General features: G+C 42.6%; 1 protein-coding gene across 2 annotated transcripts in view; it reads right to left on the reverse strand.

Moving 5' to 3' along the window:
- LOC138528519 (cilia- and flagella-associated protein 337-like) overlaps nucleotides 1-27,648 on the reverse strand; it is an 875,503-nt gene that overhangs the window by 276,115 nt on the left and 571,740 nt on the right. For both annotated transcript variants that reach the window (XM_069640251.1, XM_069640252.1), the window contains one exon: nucleotides 17,116-17,174. In XM_069640251.1, coding sequence (XP_069496352.1) covers nucleotides 17,116-17,174 — 59 coding nt within the window. The remainder of the gene's footprint in view (nucleotides 1-17,115; nucleotides 17,175-27,648) is intronic.

Genomic DNA, 27,648 nt, shown 5'->3' on the forward strand with positions numbered 1-27,648 from the left:
ACCCGTAAAGCACGAACAAGGTAAGATGAATAAGACTAGCCCACAAAACATCAGCAATCTAGCGCTGGAATATAAATAACTGAGCAGGATCTCCCGCATTGTTATCTAATAGGTGACGCGCTGGTAAATCCAGAACGCAAGCGATGAGTGAGGACAACGGCGCGTACGCATATTTAATACCGCGGTAGAAACAAGAAAGAAAGAAAAAACCTAAGGAGACTTGGAAGGTACTATTTTATAAACTAGCATCGAAAATGTACTTTCAGCCTAAGAACACAACCTTACAGTACTGTAAAATAAGAAATGGCAATCATATTGCAGGAACGCTTAGATTCACAACACGATCACAGGCTGACAGGAGCTCCGGAGGAGACAATATAGAACTACTGCACGCTTACCAGCGGTGCTTAAACTTGAAATCAGCTCACCAGCAGAGGTGAGATTTTTTTGAACCAATAAAAAGCCGTACAAATAGGAGGAAAAATATAGGTTTTTGCACTGAGACACAGCACTATCCCTGTAGCGACTGTTCCCGGTGTCTTAAATTACAAGGGTTCAATTTATTTTTAATTCACTTTCAGATTTGATCAATCCATTGCTACACTTGAAGAAAAGAAACAGGCTGAGGGCCTATATGAACACTCAAGCAAAGTAGTATCAAAGCTAAAAGAGAAAAAGTGGAGAAACACAGGTTCACAGGTCAGAGGATCAGATTCTTACCATGATTCCTTGATAAATTAAAATATTGTTGTTCAAGAAAAGAAGACGTGCAATTAAATTAATGCAAATATAAATTTGGTATAATTTGCAGAAACAATTAAATTGAAAAAGACACTTGTCCACCTGAAGAAGGGCGTGATTGGCCCGAAACGCTTCGTGAATACAAGGTTCACTACAAATAGAAGACCATCAATTATGGTTTATGCAACAAATCTTGTAGAAACGGATTAGTGTAGCAACAAAGAGAAAAACAGCAAACAAATCTACCTAAGATTACCAAGAGACACTCAGCACATGAACCTGTAGATTCAAAGTCTATTAAGAAGAATTAGAAATTGTGTGAAATCTGTAATGTTTTATTAATGTACAGTTTAGGAACCATCAAATGTGAACAAACATTATACATTATTTTTACTTTTCCAAATATAGAATAAAATGTTTATGTTAAAAATGGTAATCAGAACAAGTATGTTTTTGCATTGTGTAAATAGTGAGGTCTATCTAACAGCTTCCTACTTTTAAAATATTTTTTTCCTAGACACGTGTGCTTTTCTTCTGTAATGAAATAATGAAAGGTGGTAGGTGAAATCTTAAGCAGTGTTGATGAGACCTTTCTTTGAGACCTATCAATCTGTAGAATATGAGGCCCTTTTAGGGTACAACAGAAATAAGACCTTTGGGTGGACTGGGTAAATCAATTAGGGCTTTACAAAGAAAACTAAGAAAGACCAATTTCAGCTTGCTTGAAGACAGTAGTCCACCATTCTGTCCCTCCGTTCCCTGGGACTTCACCTCCATGAGGCTAAACAAAGGTCACTCACAGTCAATAACTGCAGTTCTTGGCTTGGTTGGTTTTGTCGTTTCTGTAGTTAGGATGCTTGATTCTTTCAAGGTGGTCCTTCCCACATGGCAGACTCATGGAGCCTGGGCTTACCTCAGGTCTTGCTACACCAGAGTAATGCTTAGCAAGATTTCACTGGGCCCAGGGAGGTTTGCGTATGTACCCAGAATACTGGCCATAGACTCTTCCTCAACCTTTGCCCACACAGGTTGGACAAGTACTCCTTTTGAAGATCCACTCTAATCCGTTAATCAACCTCCGGGACTCGTCCTCTTCCTGTCTTGCCTCATCTCTTTTTATTCTCTGTGATGCCCCACAATGATCAGGCCCTCTTCAGGTTCCCACCTAGCTCGTGTGGGAAGTTCTGGCTTTCCACCCTTCTATTTTCTCTCTTTTGCTTTCCTTGCTTGTTCCTTGCTGTTGCATAATTCACTCTTAAGATCCCTCTGTTCTCCCCTTGGCAGGTCTTTCTGTTCTATACAGCGCACACTACTCTGTACTGTCCCCCTTTACATCTGTTCCACCTTTTTTGTTTTCTCCAGATCTGTTCTTACTCTACTCTATTCTTCCTTATGTGCTCACTCCTCTGCCTTCTGTATGCCTTTTCCTCCTCCTATGACTTCTTTCTCCCCTTTATCTCCATTACACCATTTCTGATTACCACCACACTCCTGTACTCTGTCAAGTTCTCCAGTTGCTCTGTACTTGTGCCCTGCGTGTTTGCCCCACTAAAGCTCTGCATCCAAAACTTGCCACCCATCGGTAGAACTGTGGCTGCCATTTATGCTCTTGCAAAGCCTCCTGTATATTCTTTATATTCGACTCCATGTATCTATTTATTGACATATACCTGTAACACTGCTGCTTTATTGTGTAACTGTAACTGTGTAACCGTAACCTAAGCTTTGCATTTCCTGTAACTGTTGTGCCCTGATACCTTTGGGTTTGGTGCGCATTATAAATGAATAAACAAACAAACAAACAAACAACAAACTCCTCCCAGGCCAGTATAGTCATAAAGAGGCATCACATTACAACCAGTTGATGGGCCGAAGGTATGGTCAGAAGAATCCAGCCAGTTTGTACCAGACCTTTACTGAAAACATCTTTCACTTAGTTGCTGGAAAGGGTAAGACCACACCAGAGCAGAGAGTACATACATTATTTGTACAGACACTGAACATACTAGCAAAGCCTGTTGACATTCAGCCACCAGCCAATAATATCTCAAAGCAGACGTACTGGCTTTGTGACTTCATTCAGTGACCATATCAACATTCAACATATCAAGAATGAGGATCCATATGTTGCTAGGTTCTTTTTCATCTTTGCCTAGACTAAGCCCCCATTGTAACCCTCCCACCCCCCACTGTAGCTTGTTGAATCCATTTGGACAAATCAGCCATGGGACTGTTTACATCAGACTGAGTTGTATTATATGCCTGCTTCAGTTTCAGATTAGCCCTGTCACAAAATGCCTTTATAGAATGCCCATTCAGTCTGTATTGTTCTATTATGGTTGTTGCACATTATTTTAACTTAATACATTTGTGTTAGTTTTGAATGTATGCGTGCTTTTCATCATTTAACTGATCACCTTTTTGACTTTGATATTTTGTTTGACACGACATTACCCACAACTCTTCTAAAATAAAGGTTTGTGCTCATTCAGCTACGTGATTATTGATTCAAAGAAGTAACCATCTCTCCTTATGTGACTTTCGAAGTCTAATTTTGCCAAGTGATCCTTTTCAGGGCATTTAAATGCCACTCATCTCTCTGACTGAATGAAGGGCGAGAAGAATTAGACTGGGGTCTAGCCAAGATGGCGGTAAGTGGCTGCACTCTGCTGTGGCTCCTGATCCCGGCCACATGGCCCATATGTCATTTCTTCACTCCAGAATAACATTTCCATGGATGGGGCAAAGACCATTAGCTGAGCTGGCAGAAACCCAATCCCTGTTCTCTGGCATTAAGGAACGGTGAGGCACCACAGACGTTGCCCATACCAAAGATGGCAGACACAGGTTGTCCAGTGAGCGGATTCATCAGGCGGCCAAGTGGAGAAGAAATGCTGTCCCATTTTGGCAAGCTGAAGTGGTGCTGGCTTTATGCCCTTATTGCCACCCGCACCTCAGGGGTGAACTAGCCTAGGAAGAACTCTGGAAATTTCCTGGTGGGCCTCTGCTTGATGGATCTCTTTTGTGTTTGTGGGTACCCTGGTTTTCTGCTCCTCTTACCTTTCTCTTCCATTTACTCTGCCCTCTTCCCTCCATCTCTCCTCATCACCCACATCCATTTTAGATGAATACTTTCTTATGGAGCTGTTATATGGGCAAATGTGCTTTAAAATTCACTTTTGGCCCAATATTGTTTCCAAATGTTGGGATCCTCCACCATCCCCACCGAACCCAACATAGAGGGGTTGGGCTTACTTGCATGTTGAAATATGGGGGCACTTTGAAAATAATTCCAGGGTGCCTTTGGTCCCCAGCCCCATCCTGCCCCCTCCCACCCTCTATTTAGTGCCATGGACTGGATATCTCTTGCAGAGCGCTGAGCGCTGAAGAAACCCGAGGAAGTGAGGTTCTAATAAATTCAGAGCAGGGCCAGTTGGCTGGTGTAGCTGGTGGCTTGCAGGTGAGTCACAACAGGTAGAGTGACAGCATATAGGAAGCTAGACACCCAAGAGTACCCTTAAGATTTAGTCAGTAGGCAGCGACCTGTGTGGGGTATCACACTAGGTGCTGGGGTTTCTGGGATGGAGCTCTGCAGAGGAATGCCATTTGAGAGGGTGGACTCATGGCCTTGAAGCAAGGGCTAATCAGGAGGACCAGCCCCTGAAAGTGGCTGGTCCCTAACTGTTAAGGGCTATTTCAGGGCTGCAATTTGCCATGGGAGAGAAGATTCTATGGGGAGCGTTAAAAGTGGGGAGGCTGAGAAGCTACAGCATCAGTGAAGGCGTGGCTCATGCAGTCCAAGACACAGGAAAAGACAAAGAACGCTACATGCAAGCATTCCTTGGTGAGGGAAGGTGAACACATGGTCCAAAGCACTTCCTCCAGCTGCTACTAGAGAGGCATCTAACAAAATGGCAGACCGAATTTAGAGGCACTTTGCTAACCAAGGAACCTTTTGGGCACTCATTTAGCAGCTTGAAAGAGGAAGTTTAGGCCAGTTCTCAAACAAGAGGTCAGCAGTCTGAGAGAAGACCTCACCACAACAATTAACAAAAGCAAATAGGACATTACCCGAGTAGGCGGCATGATTGAATCCAACAAAAGATCTAGCATGATACTGAGACAACATATCCCCAAGATTGCTGACAAGATCAGGTATCTCCAAACGGCGAACAAACCACAATTAAAAATCAAGGATCTGGAAAATAGGTCACAGAAGGAAAATCTGTGGATTACATATCTGAAAGAGGGATCCGAGGGGAATATGATGACCTACGTGAAGGACCTAATCAAACGGATCTTGAGGGACCAACAAGACAAAGTAATTACCATTGACCAAGCTCATAGAGTGGCTACACCATGCCAGTCCCAACTACAGATAGCCAGATAGACTGTGGTTAAGCTCCATGATTTTGGCATCAAGAAACTCATTCTTGCTACAGCCAGGAAGATACAGCACATTGATATCTTGGACAGCAGAGTACAAGTATTTCAAGATCCAGTGCTGTTGATATTTCCCACACAGATGGAGCTGAAACCGGTGCTGGAGGAATTGAACAATTGATATAGATTGACCTACACCGTTGACATAAAAATCAAGCTTCAAGACAAAGTGATCACAGTCTTCTCCTTGGGTGACGAGGCTAAGAGGTTACATTTCGACTTATAAAATCGGAAGCAACCACCTCAGAGAAGGAAGAGATGCGCGGGGGAGAGTAAGAGTCACTGTAGATGACCAAGAACATGAAAAGGCAAAGAGGAGTGCAATCTGAGGGCTTGTTGAACCTGCCAATCTGAATGGGAACTCAAGAGAAGAACTGGTTGGGAAATCTCCAGTCTGAGGGGAGTAACCTAGATACATTTTAAGGAAAGGTAAAATCACTGCAGCATGCCCCCACAAGAATGATCAAGACCATTTGAAATCGCACATACATTCAACCGTTTGATTCTCATGGACCATGGACCTAGTCTAAAGAATATTTTTAAATAAAATCCAAGTTATTCAGAAAATGTATTGGGCAGAAGAGCACTCTCGATCCAAGCCAATTAGGACACAAATAGGAGCACAGAAAGATCTTCATGGTTTCTGAAGTGAGTCCCGTCCCCTGTCACAGAGACCAGGATCTATTCTTCTCCACAGTGCTACTTTGTAATTCTCACTGCTTGCTCTAGTGCCACATAAGATATCCCAAAACAACTTGCAGAAATATTGCCATTTGTTTGTTTGTTTGTTTGTTTATTTGATATAGCGCAAAACCAAACCCGCAGGTAGCTGGGCGCAAGCATTTACAAGGTGACTTGAGAACTTAGTTACAATGACAAGCAAAAGATATGCAATGACACACAAAAATAGGCAGTGGGGTAGTTCAGCAGTGTTACAGTCTGAGTATACTTATACAGATGATGCCATGTATCGGAGGCATGCAATGCTAGGTAACAATCAGCCACAGTTTTGTAGTTTCGGACAGAACCAGTGAAATTCCTAGATGCTGGCAGTGGTGGACGGGTCCCTAAAGGAGGTCAAGTTAACAAAGGGCATAGTCAGGGGGTGACACTCAAGACGAGTGGTTCTAGTAGAGGGGGGTGATCCCGTTAGATGTCATTTGATCGTATCCATGAAAGAACCTTACGCCTGAAACTTGGATAAGGTTGGTCCTTTCTAAGTTCTAAGGGGAGTTTGTTCCAGGTTTGGGCAGCTATGACTGGAAAGCTGGCGCCGCCAGCTGTACTCTTTTTGTATCTGGGCACCATCAGGGTATAAGCGTTGGTCATTCTTGTGGGGCGGTTTGAAATTCTCTTGTTAAGCCTATTTGCTAGGTAGGGGGGAGCTATATTGTTAAGCCCTTTCGACGTGAGCGAGAGAGTTTTGAGGGTGATTCTGTCTTTAATTTTTAGCCAGTGGATATTCCTTCTGGAGGTAGAGACATGGGCTCTGTTAGGAATGTTTAAGGCTACTCTAAGAGCATTGTTTTGGAGTGTTTGGAGTTTGTTGAGGATATACTTGTTGGATCCCGCATATAGAGCATTGCAGTAGTCCAGTCTGGATATGATAAGTGCATTAGCTAAGGTAATGCAGCTAGCCTCTGTTAGGAATGGTCTGCAAGCTCGGATCAGTTTACAAGTATAGGCGGTGGAGGAGGCTAGGGAGTTGATTTGTTTCTTAAAGGTGAGTGCTGAGTCCAGATAAACTCCCAGGGTTTTAACTGCAGGCATCACTTTAATGAAGTTATTATCGATGTTAAATGAGGCATAGTTTGGGTCAAGTTTTTTAATCGCTGTCTCTGTGCCGAGGATCAGGATCTCCGTTTTGTCGTCATTCAGGCAGAGGCCATGGGATGCCATCCAAGCCTGAATGAGGAGATATATCTTGTTTACCAGAGCTGAGTCTTCCAAGAAGTTACCCGAAAGGGGGATCAGGATCTGAGTGTCATCTGCGTAATTAGTGTAGATGACACCCAGTCTATCCAACTTGTCAAACAAAGGTTTGGTAAAGATGTTATACATAGTGGGGGATACACATGATCCCTGGGGGACACCGCAGGAGACTTGTATGGGATCGGCAGCTGCTAGGGGGGAGAAGACTCTCATTGTCCGGTTAGCAAGGAAGGATTGTACCCAGCTTATGGCATCACTTGAGAAATGGGCAGCGGAGCCAAGGTGATTGCATAAAACTGCATGATCTACCAAGTCAAAGGCTGCCGATAGGTCAAGGAGGAGTAGCATAGCTGATTTTCCATTGTCCTTCAGCTCGTCGATTTGAGTCTTGAGGTCAATCAGGGCTGTTTCGGTGCCGTGAAGGGGACGGAAGCCGGATTGTCGTGAGCCCAGAAGGTTGTTAGTTTCAAGATAGTCCTGAATTTGCAGGTAAGCTACCCTGTCGATGATTTTGAGTAGGAATGGGACAGTGGTGATGGGTCTGTAATTTGTCGGGATGGAAGGGTCGAGGGTTTGTTTTTTTAGCAAAGGTAGGACCCAGGACTGTTTAAGGTTATTGGGGACTAGGTTGGTCTTGAAGGAGGCGTTAATCAGTTTGGAGATGAAGGGAGATAGGTCTCTCGCAGCATCTTTTATAATTTGGGCAGGGCAGTTATCTCCTTTACAATTAGAGGGCTTAAGGGAGAGTATAATTTTTCTGTTTCTAGTATGGTTATCTGTTTGAAACTAAAGGGGTGAGGGGTGTTGTTGGGCTGGTTTAGGGAGGGCTGTGCCTTAGAGATAGGCTCCACTGGTGATGGCAATGCAGCTTTTTTGATGGCAATTTTGGTTTGAAGAGAACTGATTTTTCCTGCAAGGGCATTTTGTATATTGGTGCACCAAATCTTATTTTTAGGAGTATTATCAGTTTGTGGTATGGGTGATTCCATTTCCCGGAGGATGGAGAATAATTCCTTAGTATCAGATTTGGCTTTAGCTAGTTAGAGCGCATTTGACTTAATGCTAGTTAGAGCGCACACATCTCAGTGTGCAGCCGGGATTTCTCAATAGTACATATGCGGTATCTCGTTGAGTGTGACGAGCCCTAACCACATCAAGTCCCTTTTCACCTTTTGTTTGGCTACTGCTCTGTTCCGTATTATGCCAGTAATCACTTCAGTTTCTGGGGAGGTAGTCATGACAGGATCTGTTGACAGTGTACAACATATTCATCAGTTTTGTACATATGGCAGTCGAAAACCTAATTTAGAAGGACTGCTCATGAATCAGCGTGGACTACTTCCTTTTGAGTGGTATTATTATTATTTTATTTATTTATTCGGTCATGGTTTGAAACAACCTTTTTCCGCAAAATATTTTTTAAATATTAAAATATTAAATTAAGCTGTAAAAATTTTGAAATTATGCAAGAATTGTGCATACTTGATCGACAATTACAGTATTCGTCACTTCATATATGGCAATTTGATATATTTTGGCAAAAGTTGAAACAGACAGAACACATTTAAAATATAGTTGTAAATAACAAGTGCTTTATTTGGCACTTATTCTTTCTGTACAAGGATTTCTATGGGAACCAGGCTTTCCACTAAGCCGAGAGCACAATCTGTAGTCATCTCAGCCACTCCATCATAAGCGTGAGAAGCAGGGGATGGAAAGATTGATTGCCGGGTGATAGTGATGTCTGTTGAAATTGGGGTTGGGGGAAGCTGGGGGCACACTTACCTGATTCCCGGTGAGGGAAGATGGCGGCCTCTTGCTCCAAGGAGGCACAAAGCAGGGGCTTTAATGTGTGGTAAAGACCCAAATCTCTGTCTCCTGATTGGGTGGAGGCCGCCACACCCCCTTGCTGGGTACTAATGAGGCATACAGGAGGTTTTAACTTTCTTTTCCCTTTAACTCTTGATGCTCCCCATGTCGAGGCCCTAATGTGTATGGGAAGGGTGGGGCACGGAGTATTTCCGTTGTGGGTTCCATTTTGGATTATAGCAGTGTGCACAAGCTTTCTTATGGCGGTGTTACAGTTACTGGATGTATAATCTGTATTTCTGAATGTTAACGTTGAATACAAAGTTCGAAATAAAAAGAAGTGTAGTTTAGGAAGAACGCTGCTTCCCTATGCAGTGATCTATACACAGGGGTGCCACAGAAAACCAGTGGGTCTCCACATTTTTCACCAAATGCATGGGAACCTGCCATTGACCGACCACCACAGCTAGAACGCTTGGAATCTTGGTAAATGGCATTGGAGTTCGTAGGAGCCAACCACTGGGCTATTACGATGCCTATCCAAATAGGACGAACAAACTCGTCCTCAGCACTTAAGAGGTCGAGGGTTCGGTTTTGTTGTTTTTTTAGACTCTGGAAATGTAAGCATTGGTTACTTCTATCCTGTCTGCACCAGGTTTTTGTCATACATCTCTTTGTTAAATCTAAGTTAGACTTTGAATACAGTTTCTACAAACATAGAACTCCTGCAAAAACGAGTGGCAACTCTTGAACATTTGCAGAATGCGACTGCTCTGCTCCTAAGGCAAGTTCCAAAATGTGATCATAACCCTCCAGCTCAAGCCTCACTGCGCCTGCTGCCACTGCTCACATGAGGGAAATTTAAACATTTGAGTCTCCGCCACAAGCCCATTTAGGGTTCAAAATCTTCTTTATTCACCTCCAGGCTAACCAGGTATTGTTCAACTAGGAAATCTCAGTCCCGCATTAGGCGCTGCTGGTGAGCCCCGCCTTCAAGGCAAGTGCAGGAAAACCCACCTGCTATTTTATAACCAACCACGTAGTTATATGTGCTCTTATATAGTGGTTAATCCAAGATTCCCTCGAATCTTGGTAAATGGCATTGGAGTCCGTAGGAGCCAACCACTGGGCTATTACGATGCCTATCCAAATAGGACGAACAAACTCGTCCTCAGCACTTAAGAGGTCGAGGGTTCGGTTTTGTTGTTTTTTTAGACTCTGGAAATGTAAGCATTGGTTACTTCTATCCTGTCTGCACCAGGTTTTTGTCATACATCTCTTTGTTAAATCTAAGTTAGACTTTGAATACAGTTTCTACAAACATACAAACATAGAACTCCTGCAAAAACGAGTGGCAACTCTTGAACAATTGCAGAATGCGACTGCTCTGCTCCTAAGGCAAGTTCCAAAATGTGATCATAACCCTCCAGCTCAAGCCTCACTGCTGCCACTGCTCACATGAGGGAAATTTAAACATTTGAGTCTCCGCCACAAGCCCATTTAGGGTTCAAAATCTTCTTTATTCACCTCCAGGCTAACCAGGTATTGTTCAACTAGGAAATCTCAGTCCCGCATTAGGCGCTGCTGGTGAGCCCCGCCTTCAAGGCAAGTGCAGGAAAACCCACCTGCTATTTTATAACCAACCACGTAGTTATATGTGCTCTTATATAGTGGTTAATCCAAGATTCCCTCGAACTTCCAAGCACAGTAAGAGCAGCTATTAGTATTACCCAATTCCATGGAATTTAATTTATCAATCAGGAAGGATGATGGGCTGAGTTGGCCTTGCTGTGGGATTTGAACCCATGAAGTGCAGGCTGGAGAAATGGCTGAGATAAGCGATAAACTCTTCGGTGACGTCATTCAACATTGGTTCACTTCTCTGCAGCGCCAGGACGCTCTTGGAGGAGTCTTTGTAGTTTAAAATGTCATCCCCATAAACACCAACACTGCTTGGTGGTGAGGTTGGAGCACTTGGTGGTGAGATCCCGCCCGCACTTCTCTCCTTCCTCCCTCCCCTGCACTTGCGTGATCTCAATGTCACCTGGCTTAGTAAGATCGTTGTCTCAGTCCTCCCTCTGTTTCCCCGCCCTTGCCTCATCGCGCCTTGTGTATAAGCACATTATAAATACCATATCATATCATATCATAGAGGTAGCCCGTCCAGCATCCGAACACGTGCCCTTTGGCAGTTGTGCTGCTCTTGCTTAATCCATTTGACTCTGCTGAAAGAAGTAGCATTTGTGATGAGTGTGCAAAGCTTGGGCAGAAAGCAATTCTATATTTGGGGGGACACTTTAGAAGTGTATTCATGGAAATGGAGGAGCAATGGCGTCTTCTCTCTGCACTTGCACGCCCTGAATGCTCACAAGGCCTAGTAGGTCCACCTCTCTCTTTCATTGTTGTATTTGTTCTTCATTCCCATGTCCCCTCCCTGTTGTCCTGTGGGCCCTTTGATGCCTTACAAATGCACCAGAAAATTAAAAAATACAAAAATAAATAAACGGAATGAAAAATAAGGGCAATTTGAGAGTATTAGATGCTAAGACAATATAATAGCATTTGTGAGAAATGCTAGAGCAGTCTGGGCCAAGTAATATCACCTAAAGTCTAGATGTCGTAAACATTCAGGGGTGATTGCAAATGATTGAGGTAATTCAGGCGCTTTTTTTTAAAGCATAACCATAGGTTCTGTAGTTGTAAAATAGCGCTTTGTGGGTACAAAAGGAGTATTTTGTAGTCGAATACTGACCATTTTGGGAAGACAAAGCAGTAAACACACACACTTTCCTGCCAATGAATTAGTACTCTGTGCAATAAAGAGCATTTTACAGCTACACTGATCATTTTGTGTTCAACAAATATTAAATACTGCAAAAAAATAGGTCGCAAGGCCATCAAATAGTCTTCTGTTATAAGGTTGCTTAGCTGTTGGGAGCGTTACAAGATCCAAGACCTTTAATCATTCCTCTGAATCATTTAGAGAAGATAGAGCTCCATTTTGTTTTGAACAAAACGGTTGGAGAACAAATGTTTGTTTTGTTTGTTTTATTACTTGTATTCTATGTGATGCATAATGGGAAGAAAAACGATTTCTTCCAAAGCATGAGCAATTGGGCCAATGGGTAAAGCACAGGCCACAAGAATCGTCTGCCCAGCCGCCATATCTTCATATCTTTTTAATGCCATTACTGCACCTGTCAAAGTCCCATAATACTGGCAGACTGCCAAAGGGACATCCAGCTACACAAGGGCTGGAAATTCACTCCTAGATGCAATGGGGAAAGTGTATAGTTAAGTCTTATTGGCACGGGCAGAGGACTCGATAAGGCAAAGAAATTGTATTACCCGTTTACAAGTATTCTTCCGCAAAGGAGTGAGCACACAAGAGCAGGTCTTCAGGCTGGTACGACTGGTCATCTAATATGTTACCCTGAGAAAGGGATGTCTCTATTTACAATTTGTGGATCTCTAAAACGCATTCACTGCTGTCCCGAGAAAAGGGCTCTGGAAGACCTGCTGTGAGATGAAAATGTTTGGACCCCTCCAGTAGTGGTACTGTAGCGCTATATCAAAACAGCTCGTCCTCTCTGAAGTGGGCGCTGGGTGGTGAATGTACCAACTCCTTTCCTTTTGAGAACAGGGTCGGACTGGGCCATAAAAGTGTCTCGGGCACCAATGTAAAAATGTCCCACAGTTGCAAATGGCTATTCATTCCTTTTGTGACACTGTTTGAAAGTACACTAGGGGGAGTTTTTCGATAAAATTAGATGCAAATTGTGCATTATAAAGAAAATTTATTGAGCAACACTGGTCAAAACTACTAACCGTATAGTGAAGTAACTCATCAAACTGGCTCACATTGGTCAGAAAAGTGGGCTACAAAACTGGTTCGACCATGGGCCTATTGCCCTATTGGCCAGTCTGAGCCTGGTTGTGAAGGCAGCTTGCTCGTGTTGAGTTCTGGCCCCAACACTATTTTTCCACTACCGAAATCAGCTTTGAGAGGATAGCATGGCTATAGAAGCTGATGAGGCAACGCTACAGGGTGGTGAGGAGAGCATGGCTATAGAAGCTGATGAGGCAGCGCTACAGGGTGGTGAGGATAGCATGGCTATAGAAGCTGATGAGGCAACGCTACATGGTGGTGAGGATAGCACGGCTATAGAAGCTGATGAGGAAACGCTACAGGGTGGTGAGGATAGCACGGCTGTAGAAGATGATGAGACAACGCTACAGGACGGTGAGGATAGCACGGCTGTAGAAGCTGATGAGACAACGCTACAGGGAGGTGAGGATAGCACGGCTGTAGAAGCTGATGAGGCAACGCTACAGGCTGGTGAGGATAGCACGGCTATGGAAGCTGATGAGGCAACTCTACAGGGTGGTGAGGATAGCATGGGAATAGAAGCTGATGAGGCAACGCTACAGGCTGGTGAGGATAGCATGGCTATAGAAGCTGCTGAGGCAACGCTACAGGGTGGTAAGGATAGCATGGCTATAGAAGCTGATGAGACAACGCTACAGGGTGGTGAGGATAGCACGGCTATAGAAGCTGATGAGGCAACGCTACAGGGTGGTGAGGATAGCACGGCTATAGAAGCTGATGAGGCAACGCTACAGGGTGGTGAGTATAGCGCGGCTATAGAAGCTGATGAGGCAACGCTACAGGGTGGTGAGGATAGCACGGCTATAGAAGCTGATGAGGCAACGCTACAGGGTGGTGAGGATAGCGCGGCTATAGAAGCTGATGAGGCAACGCTACAGGGTGGTGAGGATAGCACGGCTATAGAAGCTGATGAGGCAACGCTACAGGGTGGTGAGGATAGCACGGCTATAAGGGTGGTAACATTGACATCTTTCATTCGCAGATGATGCAGTCTTGACCTGAAGGACACAAGTGCTCTAAAGAAGCGACAAGAGAGTTTCAGAGTCTTGTGTACAAAAAGGTTTGGGAATAAATGTAGCAAAAACATCTATACGTACTGTAGCTGCAAGTCATGGAATTGTTCTCGGAAGGATGAGGCTCTAATAAAGGAAGTTACTTGTTTGGACTACTTGGGTATTAGGTTAAGTTGTGAAGGCAAATAGGAAATACATGTTGAGAAAAAAGCCAGTTTTAGCAAGAAGAAGTGTGTGCAGGTGTGTGTGGGGAGGGCACTGGAGTGATTGGCCTTTTCAAATTCCTTTGGGAATAACGCTGTAGTGCCTGCGCTGGAGGTGTATAGCTCCCAAGCAGTTGCTGCGGCATGCCACAGTGCTGAAATCTGGGGGCGGGGGGGTTTGCAGTCAAATGAATATTGACCATCATGGAAAAAATGTTTTTTAAAGTATTGCTACTTCTCCAGAGCATGTCACGTGTGTAAAGACACACAGAGATAGGGCTATGCAGTATCAGGTGTAAAATAATGCTCAGACCTTTGCTTTTATGGGCACAACCTTTGCCAAATAGCCATTTAATAAAATTCAGGGATGCCACACTGGCGATCACAAGACTTCAATGATCACAACCACGGGTGAAGCACACACTCCCCAGACTAGGAGACTGCTGGTTAAGCCCAAGAGGTATAAATAACAGATCCTGGAAGCCGGCTAGTGAGGCTTATGTGGATTGGAGGCAGAACTAGATTTGAGTAGATTTGTTACACTATCCTTCGGAGAGAATTATCTGGCAATTGAAGAAGAGTTTCGGCAGAAGCCCATCTAGCATGCATAGAAAATCCTTTTGCAAGATACTTGTGATTAAAAATAAGGTTGGCTATCTGACACCTTGCTCCACAATAGAGAGGCTGGATAAAGCAGCCAACATATCTTCACCCACGCTGTAGCTCCACCATTTCTTGTTCTTGTGCCCTGCGCATGACCAAATTCGTCAAGAAAACTTGAAACGCTGAACAAATATGGCATCTGATCCCCAAGTCTATTTTGTAGGAAATCAGTATATGGGGGACATAACCATTGCAATTTCTAGGTGTTGCTTAAAAGTATGGGTAGGAGGAGTAGTTGCATCATTCACACTTAAACAGATATTTTGATCTTTACTAAGGATTATTTATCTAAATGCTCTGACAACATCATCCAATTCCATTGCCCTGTGCATTTAATTTGTCTGTAAAACAACTATTAGAAGAAAAATCAAGCTTACATAATGAGTTGCTATGAGTGTGAATGGGAATATTCACTAATAGCTTCCTTTTGATTAACAAAGTGGAGATTAACACGAAGATTTTAATCTCATGTTTCATCAAAGGGAATTTTAAAAACGACAAAGTAAAAACCTCTTTCTTATTCAAAAGAAGCGTCTTTGCATTTAAGAGATTAGGATATCTATTTGCCGGCGTGAGCCTTGGAATTCTTTAAAAAATATGATTAAGGAGTTAGGTAAAAATGTGTCTCCAGCGTTGTACTTTTTATCATTGCGATCAGTTACTAATTGAAATAATGTTTTTTAATTGATTTGGCTTGTGCAATGAATTTGTTTCAACAGGGCCATTTTGCTTTGTATGATATTCATTTGTATTAATGTGACATCAGTTGAGATGATTTCAAGAATTGCTACGGTTTTATTGTTTGTATTGTGTTTCATAGCGTGTCAATCTGAAAAAAACCCACAAATAGAACAATGCTATAAAGAGCCTAGCAAACTCAAATGATCACATCTGGGTGGAAAATGTGCCTTTCAAATTCCCATGATTTAGGGAAGACTGCAAAACACGCCTTCCTGCTACAAGGGAACCATAACTGGGTGTGCTGGAAAGTACTGAAACCACTGCAATATTTATATCAGATAAGTATGAGTGATTGTATTCTAGTAAAGTAGGGCATTTCATTAGTGGCATTGTAAGTAGATGACCTCCCGTTCACCTCTAACCAAGTTACCCATAACAAAGGTGTACTCCGTCCTCTTGACAACCCATGCTGGCTTTAGAATTAAGTGTGTCATGAGCTCAGTAGTACCCTCACCTGTCCAAAACGGGTAGCCGGTGACCCATGTTGTTATAATGTAGTTCTCACTCCTTTGAACTATATCCAGCTATACACCATTTGACTCGTCTGACTCCATGTATGTCACAGAAAGCCTATTGCCAATTGTCTTCTTCCACCAACAAACCTCTTGGGCTTCAGGGTGAAGCCAATGCAAATCCATAAATAATACAGGAGGAACACTTGTATCCAGCATGAAGGATAGTTTGAATTTATGTGGGAGAGCAGCCCCATGGACACGATGGGGAAACTTGTTGCACACTGCCTCCTACAGGAAGAGAACACAAAGTAGCGTTTACATAGCCAGGATAAGGGGAACAGGCACATTTGCATGTGGACTACTGTGAGTGATCTGCTGGTGGAGCAGGCTACTTTATCTCCTAGCTAGTGTTCGGGTAAGTCATTTGTAATGTACCCTATATGGACACCTGAGTCTCGTGTCTGTGCTATACCTTAGACGTCCACTCTCTCGGATGGCTCTCCATAACAGGGAGACCTATGCTCTCCAGGATCAGTCTAGAAGCACAGGGCGTGGTTCCTTCTGAAACCCCCAAAATCAGGAATTTCTGCCACCAAAGAATGTGCATGGCCTCATACCGGAACCCTATGCAGATTTGGTTGATGTGTGACCTCCCATATCTCTCTCTCTCCCCCCTCTTCCTCCTCCCTCTGCTGTAGCTCCATATAATTCTCCCCCTTCACATGAGTCTCACCAGGGCTGGGTCGACACACCCCTTTTCTTGAACACTCCAGACCAAGCATCATTAAGTCTGTGCCTGGCTGTTGACTGGGAAAAGGCATAGACTTCTCCAATACCAAACAGGATGCCCCATGTACGTTTGTAAAGTGGTTCACCATGCACCTTTTAACCGGTCCAGAGTTCTGATCCAAATCTGCACAGCAGGCAGAAAACTGCCTGTGCAATAGCATGGATCACTAGCAGAGCAATATAGCATATATCCAAGCAAAGCCAAAGGAAAGGCTACATCATCCCTTTTCAATATATTAGTGGAGATTACCCTTTACACTGCTCTCAAGAAGTTGATCTGCATGGGAAGCATATGTTCTGTATTTGGTGCATAGATGCTAACAGTGCAAGTATTAAGGGAATGTGTTCTATAAAGAAGGGTACACTACTGCTACTCATAGGAGCTGAGAAAGGCACCTTATTCGATTTGGAACCTAATTGGAATTGGAATTACATACCGGTGTGAAGCTTGCCAGGAGTCGTCCTCCATTGATAATGCTCCAGAACTTCACACAGCCTGTAAGAAATCAGCAGGAGAAAAAAAAAACATTTACTATGCAGAGAATAGTTGGCTAACAAATAAAGTCTTGTGCATGTGATCCGTCATTTGGACTTGGTGTGGCCCATGGACCACTCTATGGTGCTTTGCACCACCACTATGGCAATGATTTGCACTGCCTTGCCTTTCTACCCATTGCTTCAAGAGTAATAATGCAAAAGAAAAAAAATGTCCCCTTGTCCCCCACTGACTCACCAAGTTCCCCTCTGCTCATAGCATGGACCCCCACTCCCACAAAATCCCATTTGTGACACACTCTCATTGCCCAAACTCGTTTTCTCTGGTAGCCGTGATTATCGGACCGAATTACAGCAAATACAGGAAAACCTTCATGCTGCAAACTCGGCCCCTAGCCGGCCTCCAGCTTCCAAATTCCACATGGCGCCCTCTTCTCCACATCTAGCCTGATGCCATTTAACCATTTTTCTGCCTCAAAATGTAATGTTTATGCTTTTAATTTTTGATATTCGTGGATGAAGCCATGGCTATCTCTCGCATCGGACACTAAAGATGGTGGCTTTTTCATTTCTGAAAGCCTCGCTTCTGCAATGCACCATGGGAGAGACCTCTATTTTTTCGGGGGAAAGGGGAAACCAACTTCTCTGTCAAATATTTTAAAAACTACTGGTCAGAATAGCCCCAAACCACAAAAGGATTGCATGTCAATGCTTTGTGCCCAAGTTGTTTCAGACTTGGTCCAAATCCGTCCTGGTCTCAATATACAGTAACTTAACCCACCAGAAGTGAGGGACCACCTGTGCTCAACATAGTGTCGATTTGGTGTGTATGTGTGTGTGTGTGTTTGTGTATATATATATATATATATATATATATATATACATATATATTACACGGTTATGGTTAAGTTGCTGTTTCCATAGGAACAGCACTTTTTGGGCGGCTTATAACTCAGCTCCCCCTGTACGAATCCACACCAAACTTTGCAAAAAAAAGTATATGGGCCACTGTGAATTTGTTTTGCAAAGTTTGGTGATGTTTGGTCCGGGGGGGAAACGTTATGGGGGGGTCCCAAAACGTCTTTTTTTTCCCATAGACTGAATGGGGGAAAAACTTTGCGCACGCTTACAGCCCAAACCGCTGGACGGATTTTCACCAAATTTGCGGCAGGAGCTTGGTCCCGAAAGCGTGCTTTTGTAAATTTGGTGCCAATCCGTCCAGTAGTTTTCTTTAAAACGACCAAACAGTATGTCTCAAAAAATAAATGATATCTATGTCCGCTCCGCGGACACACTTCCCTGTTTGTTCCGCGGACAAGATACCGATTGGCTAATCCGTAGCGTCATGTCCGCGGACATGTGATGCGTTCTCTGATTGGCTGTTGAACAGCGTGAAGTGCGTCAGATGCTTTCGCTGCGCCCGCCATCTTTCATTTGTGTTTTGGTCTATGCGGACATCACCGGTAACACATATAAAACAACACACCATTGCACTTGTTAAACTTATGAAATACTGTTTCAGAAGGTGAGGGTTAATGAGGCTGGGAAGGGATGTGGCAGCAGGAAGTCAAAAAGTGGTGTTTTCTTGTCACCAAAGTCATACGGTAAATTGGAAGTTGCTTCTCAATATAGTATCCATTAAGTAAAGGCGAAGATTTACAGCGTCTGTGTTACAATGTATTTAATATAATATTGCAGGCAGACTGGCGTCCTAGAGTTTGAAATCTGAGGCAGCCACCTGCACTGTTTGATGGAAACAGCGGGTCTGCAAGTGTATGGGAGTAGCAGTTCTCATGAATGCATTCAGATATGTTGTTGCAAAGTCAGAATGGATTTTCATTCTGAGTGAAGGTCACTTGCTTTGCTTTTTTGGTTGCGAGCTCAGGAGGCCCACGCATCTGACTGAACCCATAAGGGTCAATTGTTTTTTGACCTTGAGCGAAAGGGAAAATTCAGTAAGAATGCAGGGAGTGAAAGTTTGAAAAAAATACCATTTGATAAGGTTATGTAGTTTGTAAGACACATGTAATATCAGTTCAAGAAGATTCTTTGGTGCAAGTACATATCGTGTAAGTTTACTTTTGACGACACTACACCGGAACAAGTTTTAATTTTTTATTACCAGAACAATAATTTTGGCAATGTAACTGAGGTACTATCCTTCTGTGTAGTTGTCATTTTTTTTTTTTACTTATGGAGAGTGCAGATTCTCGGCGTTTGTAGGCTATCACTAGATTCACCCATGTTCAACGCTAATATTTCTTTAAAATGTCATGTATGACCACATCGATTTGTATATCAGTTTCCACATTCTTTTTGTCTTTTTTGAAATTGTTTGGTAAAGGTTGGGTATTGATACGTATTTTCTGTTACATTTTCTGAACAGCTACATTCTGCCGTACTGTGATTGCCATGGATTCCAGATGCCAAGTGATGGCTTCTTTGCACGCCAGATGCACGTACTCATGACCGGCTGCCTAACCGTCACTGTTTTGTGGGACGAACAGCCCAGACCCATTTTGTCCATACGCTGCAGTGGCCATTAGAAGTAACATAACATCTTTTATGGTGGTGTAGGCCAAAGTTCATGTTGACATCTTGCAAATCACTGTGCGACCGAAGCGGTTGCTTTATCCAAAACGAATACTTTGTATATGCGAAAAGAACAATGTGCGTCTCACGATTAACATTTTCGATGACGACCTAAGAAACAAAGTTACTATTTGATTGAAAATGGGAATAGTCTGATGTTCTCTGACAGTTTATTGTGAAATAAAAAGTACTTTACAAATTCTAATATGTTAATGTTTTCTTTTAAAAACCAGTTTATTATTTCAAAATGTAACGTGCTACGATGTACGTCGCTGTGTGTTCATTTTCAGGTTCTGCTTCACGGCGCGTAGGTGCTTATGGGCGCATTTGGCTACGCTGGAGAGGAACGTCATCCAAAAAAGGTGTACAATATCATTATGGTTGGTTATGTGACGAGATGTGGGAGTGTTTTCGTATTACACAAGTGTCGTAATGTAGTTAAAAAACGTAGCGGTATACTTTTATTGACTGGGGGTAGGCTACAGCCATGGGGAGTGGGCAGAATGTCAGGGCCATGGTATAAGGTCATAATCCACACAATGTGTCTACTATCCATGACCAGAAGGGAGAAAAGATAGGATTACAGTGGCCATGTCCACCTGGGACTGGCTTTGTGGTAAAGTTGTTCGACATTAGGATACATTTGAAAGGGAGGAAAAAAGTGGAATATGTTAACTGGGTTTCCTTTTTGCTTTTTGCAGGCTGCCATGGAAAGCGAAGAGGGGTCATGTATGGAACAACCGCCTTCCCTTTCTATGGTGGCCATCTTGGAAAAAGATTTTGTTTTCTAATCCGGAGGCGTCCCGGGTTAGAACAACAAATCCTCTTGTTTAGTAGCATACGTTACTGCTTTGCACATCTAGATTGTTAATGGCATTCATCCCCCATTGTAGGGGTGGAAGGGGGATAATGATCCAGAGATCGCGTTATGCACTCTCGCTTTGATTGGCCTGATAACTTGGCCTGCTGGCCCTTGCCATTAGCATACCACAAACTGCAAATGAAAATGTTGAAAAATCTTATTGCATCTATGTCCTTTACTGAGAAATATAAAGTAGATGGAGGGTATGCAATTTTTTTTATTTTTATTTTTAAACTGTAAAAGGTGGTTCTTAAAGGAACATTTACTTTGTTTACGGATGGCTTTTTTTTGGAAGGACAGCTAAGAAGGAAAGTTGCGGATGGAAATGAGCAAAGAGGCACCAAACAGTAATATGGGGGTGTAGGTGGATGGGGGAAAATGTTGTGCGTGTGTTATTTGTAAGGTAGGGGCAGTGTTTCTAATGCTCCTTCATTGCAGCAGTGGTGCTGTTTCGTGGGGAGGAGGGATGGCCTTAGCTCATCTCGTTTTCAGATAAATGGTACTTTTGCTAAAAGTATGTACTGTGTAGTACATTGTTAATGGCTGACTACGAATAAGTGTTGGAGCTCTGCAAGGGAAATGTTGAAGGTGGAAGTTCCTACATCAGTAAAAAATGTATTTCCACACTGTCCACGAGGTATACATCTTATTGTTAAGTGTGTACGGATTGTCAGAAACGTCACCGTGCTGTGCGCCAGCATATGGTCATGTGGCATTCTCCACAAGGTGTGCAATGAAGTCAGATGTTACTTTACATTATGGTTACATGCCACTACTAGAAGCCGATGAACTTTAGTAAAACAGCTTTGTTAAAGGGACGTTATGGTTAAGTTGCGCTATTAAAAACCTATCAAATTCAGTAAAGAAAACTTTGTTAAAGGGACATTATGGTTAAGTTGCGCTACTAAAAACCTATGAAATTCACTAAAAAACTTAGTTAACGGCACGTTATGGTTCGAAGTAAAACCGAAAAACCCTTGAAATTCGCCAGTTATGGTAAGCTAAGCAACCACAACTCGCGCCACCACCGTGCACTGCTAAGACTAACACCCAGGACATCAAAGATGACATCACAAATGTCATTGATGACTTCACTGATGACATCACATGTGCCTTTACTTTTCATGCAAAGTCTGTACAAGGGCTTCTTATTGTAATGTTAATAAAAAAAAGTGTTAAGGATCATTGGAATAAATATCATGAGGTATGTAGTGCATTACGTAATGCATTAATCTAAATAGCATTGTATTATGAAGTTTTTTTCCAATATACTAAGGTACACATGTAGTAACATAGCCATAGTGTGCTGCAGACATGATGAAGATGCAATATTAATAATCTTGCCCTATCACTTATTGTGAATAGACACTCAAGAAAGTAGTGTAAGTGCAACGTGTACACATATGAGCATATCCATTAAAAGTACAGTAATAAAAAAACAACAGAACTATAACACAGTGTTGATAACCTTATTAATCATCTTCATACATAGAAAGCATTGCTGTCTTCCAAGTTTGTGTTTTCCCCTTTGTATATGTTTCATATGCTTTGAGTGGACCCTAAGTGAATTACTGTAAGAACATATTTGAAGTATAAGTCTACAAATATAATACTTTGTATAATACTATAGTACATTTTTAGTTCCTGACTGTTACTGGACTAGATATAACAGTAAAGGAAAAAAGAGTGAGCCAGGCACGTGATGTCATCAGTGATGTCATCAATGACATTTGTGATGTCATCTTTGATGTCCTGGGTGTTAGTCTTAGCAGTGCACGGTGGTGGCGCGAGTTATGGTTGCTTAGCTTACCATAACTGGAGAAATTTCAAGGGTTTTTCGGTTTTACTTCGAACCTACTTCGAACCATAACGTCCCGTTAACAAAGTTTTTTTTAGTGAATTTCATAGGTTTTTAGTAACGCAACTTAACCATAATGTCCCTTTAATAAAGTTTTTCTTACTGAATATATATATATATATATATATATATATATATATATATATATATATATATATATATATATATATATTAGAAGGAAAAATCCTTTTCCAGTAAAGAAAAAGGAAAAAAGCGGGATGCACTCCCAAAAGCAGCAAAAACACTGTGATGGCTTTCTGCAAAGAGGCAGGGACAACCTAAATGTTCCAGACAAACAAATCCCTTTTTATTAAATTAAAGACAAGGAAAAGCAAAAGAACGACGCGTTTCGCGGTGCTCTCACCGCTTGATCATGTTAGGAAAATAGACATTGTGAAGGTGACTTGAAATAGCGCTGCAGTTTCTATGGTTCTACCTCCTGATAGAGTGTCACATTGTGAACCATAGTACTTTTCTTAGCAGGAAGGGCAGACATCTTTCAATATGCAATGGCGAGTACAGTTTCAATGGTCTGTTAAAACATTAAGTTCACACAACAAATCATTTGAAGCGATTTTCTTATACAAAATGGTAAAAGAAAAGAACATAATTGTGTCTTCACGTAGGAAGATGCATTTGATACGAAAATATGCCACAATAAATAACCACTGTATTGGCAGCGTCTATTAGCAATAGAAATGTAGCACAATCATAAGTATATATAAACACAAACGTGGTGGCCTATCGTAATGTATTAAAAGTCGGGCTAATTTTTGTTGAAAGAACCCTCTCAATAATATTTACCCAAAAATACAGAAACGATAGCCTCATGCTGAATAGCTGCTTGTGTAGTAATTATGCACTGCCCTAGTCATTGCACTAACTCCAACTTCCAGATTTGATAGCCTATTGTAATGTGCAAATTGCAAAGTTACAAAGCTTGGAAGTGCGGAAATAGCCAAGGACCCCATTTTGCATCGATGAATAAAGTTTGTTTGTTTGTTTGTTTATTTGGTAATGCCCAACAAACCTTTAGGTAGCTGGACGCAGCAGTACAAGACTACTTAAAGCTTAGTTACAGAATACAGGCAAATACATAAAACATGATACAACATCAAGACAGAGACGTCTCTATAGGAGGGCAAAAGGGGCACTTGGAGGGGGCCCCAAGAAGGAGCCTTATTAAAAAAAGAAAAAAGTCAGTATCCCCAAGTCAACAAAATGAAGTCTCACACATCAGGATTTTCTGTCTGTTGTTGATAAGTACATTTTGTTCTGATCTTTTCACCCTGTAATGCCGCCTGTGTCCTTTTTTTCCTCTGCACCCGCGAATGGGCAATTAAAGGGTCATTACGGCCCTGCCGGACCCGGTAATTGGCCATTTGCAGGCATTGGGAAAAAGATGCTCCACATTCACATTCGCCCCAATAGGGCTGAATAGGAATGGGGAGGTTGGATGCACCGGCACCGCTTGTAAAGGTGCCGGTGCATCCGACATGTTGTGCTCGCGGGTGCCTTTCTGCCCACCAGGTCTCACCTAGCGGGCAGAAAGGCACTCGCGAGCACAACTCGTAATTTGCCTGTCTGGGAACTACAGTGCCGGCAAGCTTACTGGTACTGTAGTTCCTGTACCGGCAAACTTATAATGAGGCCCAATGATGCTAGAATCATTCCCATTTTGCATAATATGTTTCTATAACGTTTTGTTTTTTAAAATGTTTATATTGGGTTAAGTGATTTTCATATTTTCCAAGTCAGTTCTGTAAAATGGGATTATTTTAGTTCAAGGTAAAAACTAGAAAATAAATTGGTAAAGAGCAGAAATTGTGGGTACGAATCCTAGCTTCACCTCTTAATCAATGTGTGATCCTGGGTATCTCATTTAATCTTGTATTTCCTCACCTGTCAAAATTGCAAGTCGCTAAACCTTTCAAAATTGTCAGCCCTTCAGAGTGATTTCGTTCTCAGGGTATGATCTTTAAAAAATACTCATTCATGCTTTCACTGGCTATATATAGTATTGCTTCATCTACAATAGTAGATAGTAATAGTAATAGTAATAGTAATAGTAATAGTAGAACAACTACAAAGCTATGTGGACAAAAATAACTTATTACATCCACAGCAGTCCGGATTAAGATCCAGTCATAGTACAGAATCGGCTCTGTTAGATCTCCAGACAGAAATGCTATCTATATTAGATAAAGGCAAATCAGGCCTACTGATATTGTTGGACCTCTCGGCAGCATTTGATTTGCTGGACCGCACAAAACTCTGAGAAGCCTTGAAAAAATCAGGAAACTGCTCTTCAGGGGCTATTGAATGGATAGCCTCCTTTCTTCAAAATAGGCAATCAAGGATTGTCTGGGGAAATAAAACATCTAAAACCAAACCGGTGGACTGTGGCGTCCCACAAGGAGCCAGCTTTTCCCCACTCCTTTTCAATCTCTACATGCACTGCCTTTGCACCATGCTCTCCCAAATGGGTATATTTTTCACAAACGTTGCTGATGACACCAAGCTGGTCTTAGAACTTAGTGGAGACTATGACAAGGATAGTGACATGCTCTCATCATTATACAACATCATAGAATGCTGGATGAAAGCAAATTGGATGTGCTTAAACGGCTCTAAAACCGAGCTCATGATATTCGGTTCCATACAGGCCAGAAGAAAACTGAGCCCACACTACTCCTCATTCTTCATCAAAAACACCCAAATACCAATCTCAGAAAAAGTGAAGACCTTAGGAGTATATCTTCAAGCCTCATTAGGTACTGAAGCACACACAGCTTACTTAAAGAAAAACTGTCAATACCACCAGATACTACTAAGAAAAATTAGACCTTTGTTAGACCAAAAGAATAGCACGACTATCGCTAGGGCTACAATACTATCCAGATTGGATTATGGTAATGCCCTACTATTAGGAGCAAATAGCAACTGCGTGAAGAAATGTCAGGTGATTCAAAATAACTCCATCAGGACCATCACGGGAAAAACATGGAGGGATCACATCACTGGCGAAAGAAAGGCCCTCCATTGGTTGGCCATTAAAGAAAGAATCATGTTTAAATCTCTTACTATGGTTCACCGCTGCTTATACGGCAATGCACCAGCTTACCTCAAAAAACATTTCAATTGGTATACCCCTACTAGGCGACTCAGATCCTCTAATACAGGACAACTACAAACCTCCACAACTAAAAAAACAGCACAGACTTGGAAAAGCCTTTCCGACTCTAAGTATAAAAAAATGGAACGAACTACCCATCACACTGAAGCTCGAGTCCAACTACATTTCCTTCCGAAAAAAATTGAAAACATTTCTTTTCAACTAAATTCGCGAAACAGGTTAGTCTCTCCTGAGGAAATCGGTCTATTCACTTGTGTCCTGTTCTCACTACTTGTTGTCCTGTCTCTTTATTAGCGCTCTGATGCCCGCAGGCTTTCAGCGCTTTATAAACAAATAAATAAAAATAAAAATAAAATAAATAATGATAGTGAGCATTGATATATTACACACCACAACCACCTGCTTCTTTGCTCTCAAATGGCAACACTGCTTGAAAACCATGTCCCACTTCTAATCTCAGTCTGTCTCGATACAGGCACCTTCCTGGTATCTTCACATCGTCATCCACTCTCTATTCTATGGTATATGGAGTTTTATCCTTTCTTCCCATTCGTAGTCTGTATCCATGCTTGAGCACTTTTGCTGTCTCTGAGGCAGCTAATCTCAGAATATTCTGGATTATGTGTACCTTTGTCATAAAATGTGTGTCCTGCAGTTATACTATGTCTAGTATACCTCACACGTGGCTGCTATTGATGAAATGTTTGCTGAACCTATGCTTGAAAGCAAGTACCCTCGCGTAGACTGTTAATCTTGCACTTGAAATGCTACTTGTTTATCACTCGGATTGCAACATGAATGAAGAGTGTAAGATATCTGAAAGGAAGTTTACCATGCTTATTTTGATCTCTGCGAGGCAGCATTACAAGTATGGCGGTAAGGCAACAACGGTGCTGGTAGCGCTACCGGCTCCATTGCTACCGTACTGCCATACTACGAGTTCTGCTCGCGGGTGCCTTTGCACCCACCAGGTTTGACCTGGTGGCCGTACCGGCATCCGCGAGCAGAACAGGACTGTAACACTGGTACCGTTATTAACGGTACCAGTGCTACCACCTTCCCCATTCCTATTCAGCCCTATGGGGCCGAATGGGGATGGCGAGTCCCTTATTGCCGGCACCCGCGAATGGGCAATTACCGGGTCCGCCGACCTTGGCATGACCCAGTAATTGCCCATTCGCAGGTGCCGGTAAATTCACTGGTCTGATGGCAGCTGTGCCTTTGTTACAGGTACGGCTACCGCCAGACCTGTAATGAGGCCCTATATCCCTTAATTTCTTCGGTCTGTTGGAGGGGGGACCCAGAGGTGTCCGTGCCCCGGGCCCCCAAAGTGCTTAAGATGGCCCTGCATCAAGATACAAAATTACATAAAAGTTAGGTCTGGTAACCATGGGAACTGGTAGATACATTAACGGGGCAAGTGGGAGGGCGATATGTATACATGCAGTGTTCAAGCAGGGAAGTCGGGGTCCAGCTGAAGGTCGATAACTAAGTGTCATTAGTTCGCAACCAGTTCTGTAGGTTCCGTCTGAAACAGGAGTAAGGTTGCTCCATTCTGAAGGAAGCAGGTAAAGCATTCCAGAAGAGAGCAGCTTTAACAGAGAAGCTAGAGCCACCTTCTTTGGAGAGTCTGTATCTAGGAATTTCTGGCAGAGATGGTTGGAGGCTCTGGTGTGGTGCATTGTAGTTTTTCTGGTAAGTCTAGCGGAGAGACAAGGGGGAGCGGCATTATTAAGACCTTTGTAGGTGAGGGATACTGTTTTGAATAGTATCCTGTCACTGATTTTTAACCAGCGCTGGTCTCTTCTATGATTGGAAATATGCTCCCTTCATAGTACATTCAGAGCTGCTCTCAAAGCATTATTTTGTAACGTTTGAATTTTGTTGAAAGTACTTTTGTTAGCTCCGGCATTTAGGGCGTTACAGTAGTCTAGCATGGGCATTATTAATGCATTGTCGAGTGTAATGCAGCTGGTTTTAGATAAAAGGGGTCTGCAGGCCCTTATTAATTTACATGTATAGGCTGT

The sequence above is a fragment of the Ambystoma mexicanum genome, chromosome 7q, assembly GCF_040938575.1.
Source record: "Ambystoma mexicanum isolate Mex_15411 chromosome 7q, UKY_AmexF1_1, whole genome shotgun sequence".
NCBI lineage: Eukaryota > Metazoa > Chordata > Amphibia > Caudata > Ambystomatidae > Ambystoma > Ambystoma mexicanum.